This window comes from Triticum aestivum, chromosome 6A (assembly GCF_018294505.1).
Source record: "Triticum aestivum cultivar Chinese Spring chromosome 6A, IWGSC CS RefSeq v2.1, whole genome shotgun sequence".
NCBI classification, from domain to species: Eukaryota; Viridiplantae; Streptophyta; class Magnoliopsida; order Poales; family Poaceae; genus Triticum; species Triticum aestivum.
Window position 1 is genome coordinate 590,786,314 of NC_057809.1, and position 6,621 is coordinate 590,792,934.

At 53.0% G+C, this 6,621-nt stretch overlaps 1 protein-coding gene across 1 annotated transcript; it reads right to left on the minus strand.

The window, feature by feature from the left end:
• Positions 1–90: 90 nt before the first annotated feature.
• On the minus strand, positions 91–1,990 carry LOC123131184 (sodium/potassium/calcium exchanger 1-like). Its single transcript, XM_044550917.1, has 4 exons — positions 1,614–1,990; positions 1,079–1,518; positions 816–980; positions 91–716 (listed from the first exon to the last, which is right to left on the minus strand). Exons 1-4 carry the CDS (start codon positions 1,951–1,953, stop codon positions 354–356), a joined length of 1,308 nt encoding a protein of 435 aa, XP_044406852.1. The 5' UTR covers positions 1,954–1,990; the 3' UTR covers positions 91–353.
• Between the last annotated feature and the right edge of the window lie 4,631 nt (positions 1,991–6,621).

A 6,621-nucleotide genomic window follows, 5' to 3' on the forward strand; every position in this document is an offset into this window, starting at 1 on the left:
AAAATGAGTGAATGTACCCTCTACATCTGTATGTTGTCTCTACCGATGAAATCTCTAAAAGGCTTATATATCATGGAGTTCGGTGTGCATGATGATAGCGAGAATATGTAATGAAATCACACTGAGGTTCGGATGGGATTTTCTTGTTTCTTGCAAAGTATGCCGGGAGGGAGTAGAAAAGCCAGCCATGGGGATAATGGTTGCGACGGAGCACGCGCACCTCCGCGGTCCGTTGGTTCTACTTTTATCTGAGCATGGTGACCCGTTGGTTCTACTTTTATCGACAGGTTTAGATTGGTACATGTGGGTTGCTAGTAGTGTTAATTATATCTCATCTTCGCGGTCCGTTGGTTCTACCTGAGCAACGACTCATCCTTGTGGTTGGAGACGAGATTGGCTGTGTCGCGCCACCGAGACACCTCGCGCTCCTTGTCCCGCAGCTTCCTCTGCGCGCGCTGCAGCTCCGTCTGCAGCTCCGCGATCCGCTGCTCGTGCCGCGACTGCAGGAGCTCGTGCAGCCTCCGCTCCAGCACCCGGGCCGGCACACCGCCGTGGCACGCCTTGCTCTCTTCATCCTCCTCGTCAGTGTCTCCCTCCTCCTCCTCCTCGTTGTCTTCGTGTTCCTTGCAATCTCTTGCCGCGTCGCCGAGGACACCGTCGATGTCGACGCAAGCAGGGGAGCGGCTCTCCGAGGAGATGTCGCTCTTCGCCTCGGACTGCAAAATCAATGGGAATTCAGTTCAGGACAGCGTCAAATTGGCACAGAGCGAGCACGCCGCCACGCCGGCGGCAGTGGCGGCACGAGTGGACGGTACCTCGAGCTTGTGATCTCGCCGCGGTCTCACGCATTCCTCCTCATCGTCCTCCTCGTTGTCTTCGTGTTCCTTGCATTCTGTTGCCGCGTCTATGTCTTGGTCACCGTCTATGTCGACGCAAGCAAGGGAGCCGCTCTCCGAGGAGATGTCGCTCTTGGCCTCCGACTGCAAATTAAAGTTCAATCGGAACTTAGTACAGAATTGTCAAATTGACATAGAGCGGGCGCGCGTGAGCACCACTAGTTGTACGAGCACGACGGTACCTCGAGCTGGTGATCTCGCCGCGGTCTAACACATTCCTCCTCATCGTCGTGGTCGGAGTCGACCTGCAGGCGCTTCAGTTCAGCCTCGAGCTCTGCTTCCATTTGATCCAAGGCCGCGGCGGCATCTCCAACGCCGGCATCGCCGCACGCCGAGGCGGCATCGCGCGAACCACGGGACAACGGGGCGTCCTCGCCGCCGGCGTCCTTAAAGACGATGCGCTCCTTGACGACGCTGGCCCCGTCGTCGACATGACCGCCGTCAGACAAGTCGGAGCGGGTGCTACCACGCGCCTCCGCCTTGACGTCCATCACCAGCCGCTCCATCTGGGCGCGCAGCTCCGCCATCCTGCTCAGCTCCGCCGCGCCCCTGGACAGCAGCAGCACCAGGCCCGCGCCCAGCCCGAGGCTCGCCGCCGACACCTCCGGCGCCGCCTTCATCCCTGCGCAAACGAAACGATTAACCACGCCACGCCATTGACCATCACCATCAACGCCAATCACTAACTCAGCCAGTTCACGGTAATCACTCACGTACCCTGCAGGGAACTCCGAGGCGACTCGCGAACCTCTGTTTCTTGCTTGCTCGCCACGACCTTCGGCGCGGCCACCACCTCCTCTACGGCGTCCTCCTTGGCGGCCGCTCCGGCGCCGCTGGAGCAGTAGCGGGGAATGCGCAGGCGGCAGCCGAACCTGCTGCTGCCCCTGCCGAGAATGCGCGACAGCAAGGACCGTGGTGAGCGGTACTCGCGCCGGATCCTGCTGGCGCAGGCAGCATTGGTGAGGTGGGCGCCGACGGTGGCCGGCGAGGAAGTTGGCGAGGCCGAGAGGCGCGGGGGCAGCGGCAGCGTTTCCGCCGTGCTCCTCTCCATTGCCATTTGCGATCGAGACACTGAATGGCGCGGCAATGGCGAGGGGATTCGAGGAATGATGGAGGATTCCATGTTGGGCGCGCATATTTATAAGGAGACGGAAATTGTGGGCAGTGTGGGGTTTAAATGGGCGTTAAACCTTCCATGTCCTTTGACCAACCACGCTTCATTTTCCCTTGATTTAAGAAACGCTGTGCTAGTACAACTTCCTTCCCGTTCCTTTTTTGCATGCATGCGGCGTATTAATGATCCCGACTAACGAAAAGAATAATTGACTTGCAAAATCAGTCATTAAATTTTATCTTGGTACCTGTAATTTGAGTTTGTGGCCTTGTATAAGAGAATGGAGGGAGTAATGTTTTTTCAAATCTTCCCGATAATTTCCGGCGTTTGATTTTTTTTAATCTACTCTTTGAGTTTGAAGTGTACCACCTCCGTGATGAGTTTGTACAATTCTGATTTGTAAGGGTTGAGAGTTGATACATATACTCAAAATTTAATTTGCTATAAAAAATAATTCAGACAACGCCTTGAAGCAGAATCTTTGCCGAATTGAGGGGTTTCTCATTTTCAATTTCATTCCAACGAAATCAATAGACACATTTCGCACAAACAAAAAGAAATCAATAAAAACACATGGCGAGGCAATGGTTGATTGAAGCGGAATATCATGATATATTATATCTCGGGTTCTATAATCTGCACATGATAGATGGCTTACAATTAGAACTGTGTGACATTTGGCTAGTCGCCATTTTTGTCGACTAGGCCTTGTTTAAGACTTTGAGGACTATTGTAACTTACCTATGAATAAGTTGCTGGTCAGGTAAATCAAGACTCCATTTGCTAAATTAAAAAAACGGATAGCTCATCAAAAAAGAATATACACCTGCCATGATACCTTCTAGCGTCTGGATCACAAAAAAAAGTGTCATGCTCCTTTGGCTTTGGATGTTGGCTTACCCGAAATGATTATCCAAGGCATGGAGTAACAAGTCAAGGTTGAGGAAATTGTGGCTTCGAGCAATGGCATGGACCTGACTCAGCCGTTTTTACATGTTAGCTTGGTTGGGGAGATTGCCGCTTTTGGTTTCGTATCCAGAGTTTGATAGCGCCTAGTGAACTTCCAGCTTGAAGGCTTCTGAGTCCGACGAGTCGCTTGATGACATTGGCAGGTCACAAGTCCCAACAACCTCTACCTTCCTGGATGAGTTCTTGAGCAACTTCAGTTGCTTTGTACCACATTCCTTGCTCGATGCAGCAGTTTATGTGCAGATTGGAGGGGCCTCTAACCTTGCCGAGAGGCGTAGTCGACGTTTGGATAAGAAAAACAAAAATTCCAACGTCCCGACTTCAAAACATGCTGAATTTAGGCAGGCTGAGCCTTTCAGGAAAGAAAGATCACAAAAGTAATACTCCAAGAAAGCCTTAAGCACTAAATTGCCCGAATAGCTCATCAATGAAGAGTTCTTTTTAGTTCTTGTTACCCTGGATTACAAAATCTCGGGAAAAGAAAGATCACAAGAGTAATACTCCAAGAGACATGTTACTGCCCTGGAGTGATACTATCGGTGAGCCCGACACCAAAAGAAGTTACTTTGAGATGCATGTTTGCTGCACATTGTTATGAATCTCCGGCCAGGAGCGTGCCGATCGCGAACTCTAAGGCTGGTCATAATGGGCAAGAACATAACCTAGTAACTTCACACTTTCCTAGACTATGTTACTACCTCCATAGTGGGTAGGAACATCTATGTAGTGTCATGCAACGATGTATTTATTAGGTTATAGACTCATTGTTTCTTGGAATGTGTGATGTTCCGGTAACTTAGCTAGTTACCACAAACACCTCTCTCTTCATTAAATACGTGCCACATAAGCAAAGTTGTATTGGAGTGTGTGATGTTACTCCTAAGTTCCTCCCCACTGTGACCAGCCTAAGCAGGCAATGATACCCACCGCCGGCCGTGGTTCAAAACCCGAAATTTTTATTAATTAATAATTCAATAATTATGGAAGTAGTAAAGGATAAATGGAAATTTAAAAAATAGTAAGGACGTAGTGGATAACGGCGTCCAGCCCGACACAGATGAGAATAACGTCCCAGTATGGACGCTGTTGTTGCCAGCATCCACCATCTAGTTGTGCCTAACCCCGACTCTCTGAACCAAATAGCATGCTGGAGGCCGCCGCCTCCGCCTCGTCCTCGTCGCCAACCTTTAGCTTCCCGCTTCTCTGCTGGCCAGTGTCGTGGTTCTAAGCCTGACAGTAGAGTGGGGGGTAGGTATGGAGAGGCAAGGTCCTAGCTACGGAGAGGTTGTAAGCACAAAGGATGTACGAGTTCAGGCCCTTCTCGGAAGAAGTAACAGCCCTACGTCTCGGAGCCCGGAGGCGGTCGAGTGGATTATGAATGTATGGATTACAAGGTGCCGAACCCCTCTGCCTGTGGAGGGAGGGTGGCTTATATAGAGTGTGCCAGGACCCCAGCCAGCCCACGTAGGAGAAGGTTTAAGGTGAGTTAAGTCTGGGGCGTTACTGGTAACGCCCCACATAAAGTGTCTTTACTATCATAAAGTCTACTTAATTACAGACCGTTGTGGTGCAGAGTGCCTCTTGACCTCCTGGTGGTCGAGTGAGTCTTAGTGGTCGAGTCCTTCAAGCCAGTCGAGTGTGTACTCGTTGGTCGAGTGAGTCCTCGTTAGTCGACTGGAAGGCGACCTCTTCTAAGGATGTCCTAGGGTAAGTTACTTGGGACAGGTCCGTGACCCTACCCTAGGTACTTAACCCCATCATTAGCCCCCGAATGGATTGAGGCTTCGAGTGAAGAAGGCGTTGATGTCGTTTTTCGATTAACCTTTGCGCTCTAGTTGTGTGTTGTTCTGGATCAAAAATCTCTTCGTTGACAGGGAGCAATTTGTCTTCGGTCGACTCGATCCATTCTATTTTTGCGTCGAGTGATCTTTCGAGCTTCGACGATCTCCGAGCGACGGATCGCCGGAAACACCGCGTCTGACAGACTGATTTGTTGCCCGCGGATTCCGCGGGGTGCGAAATTTGGGGGCGCGCGCGAAGCGGGGCAGACCGTGGCGTTCGGATGGGACGGGGCATAGACGCCTCGATCTCCGCGCCGCCTTTTTCGCCACGTATCCAGTCCTCATAACTGCTCCCAGATATGATTAGATCGACCGGGCCCACATGTCAGTCACTCGGAAGAGACCTTATAAATGCGCCCGGTGGGGATTTCTGTGCTGCGCCTCAGCATTCTCCCTGTCTCCCTCTGCCTCCTTCCTCTCTGCTCAGCGCGCTCGCTCTCACCTCCGCACCACTTTCCTTCGCGCATTTCGCCGGCGACCATGGCCAAGGAGAAGACGGCGGCGCTGGAGCGTGCCAAGAAGGCGTCGGCATCGGAGAAGGCGAAGGGGAGATCCACCACCCGCAGGGGGTCCTCGTCCAGATCCCGCCTGCCGAAAGGCTGGGTCCAAGGAGACTGGATCCAGTCGACCATCACGGAGAAGGACCTCCTCGACATGGCCAACGAGGGCTTGATCCCTCACGGAGCTGCGAGGTTGCCGGGGAAGGAGTGGCAGCCACAACCAGAAGAGGGTGAGTGCGTGCTCCTGGCCACTCATGTTGACCGAGGGTTTTCCTTGCCACCCAGCATTTTCTTCCGTGGCTTCTTGAATTTCTTTGGAGCGCAGCTCCACCACTTTACCCCAAACTCCATTGCCTATCTTGCTGCATTCGTGTCCATGTGTGAGGGTTTCTTGGGCTGCCGACCGCACTGGGGTTTGTTCAAACGCATCTTCATGTGTCGCTCTCAGACCGTGAAGAAGGCTAGCCCAGGTGACGAGAAGACCCGAGTCGTCCAAATGTGTGGGGGCCTGGGGATTCAGGTGAGGAACAATAGCACCTTCCCGCCCATGTCCTTTCCCGAGTCCGTCAGGGGCTGGCAGTCGACTTGGTTCTACTGCCAGGTCCAATCGACGCCAGGGCAGTCGAGTGGACTTCCTCCGTTTTCCATGGACCGAGTGAGCAAGCCCTCTCCTCTGAAGCTGATTCCGGAGGAGAAAGCCGACGTGAAGATGTTGATGGAGCGCGTGGTGCAGCTGGTTCGGGACGGTGTGACAGGCATGGACCTCCTGGAGGTTTTCCTCAAGCGCCGCATCCAGCCTCTCCAGTTCAGGAGCCACTGCATGTGGTTGTACTGCGGGCCCGAAGACGAGACTAGAGTCCATCCAGAAGAAGTCGACGACGCCACTCTGGAGAGATGGATGGCAGCCGTTACCGGAAACAGGGATAACCCGCGCGGAGCCAGAAGAATTCCTCCACTCGACCACGACAGCATCCCAAACAAGGTACACTTGCTCTGCTTTCCATTGTGTCTTTGTCGTATTCACTCCTGCTAACCCTGTCGACTGGTCGACTGATCCTTGTTTCTGCGACTGCTAGGCCTTCACCGAGCTGTACTCGATGCCCAATGGGGCACAAGCTTCGACTGAGGAAGGCGAGGCGAGTGGGGGCGAGGCGAGCGGGGGCGAGAGCCAGGAAGAGGAGGAATGGGACTCGGATGCCGCAGGGGGTGATGACGACGATGATGATGATGAAGATGATGAAGATGACATCGAGGACGAGGAAGAAGAGGAAGAGGAGGTCGTTCCACCGCGCTCAGAAAGG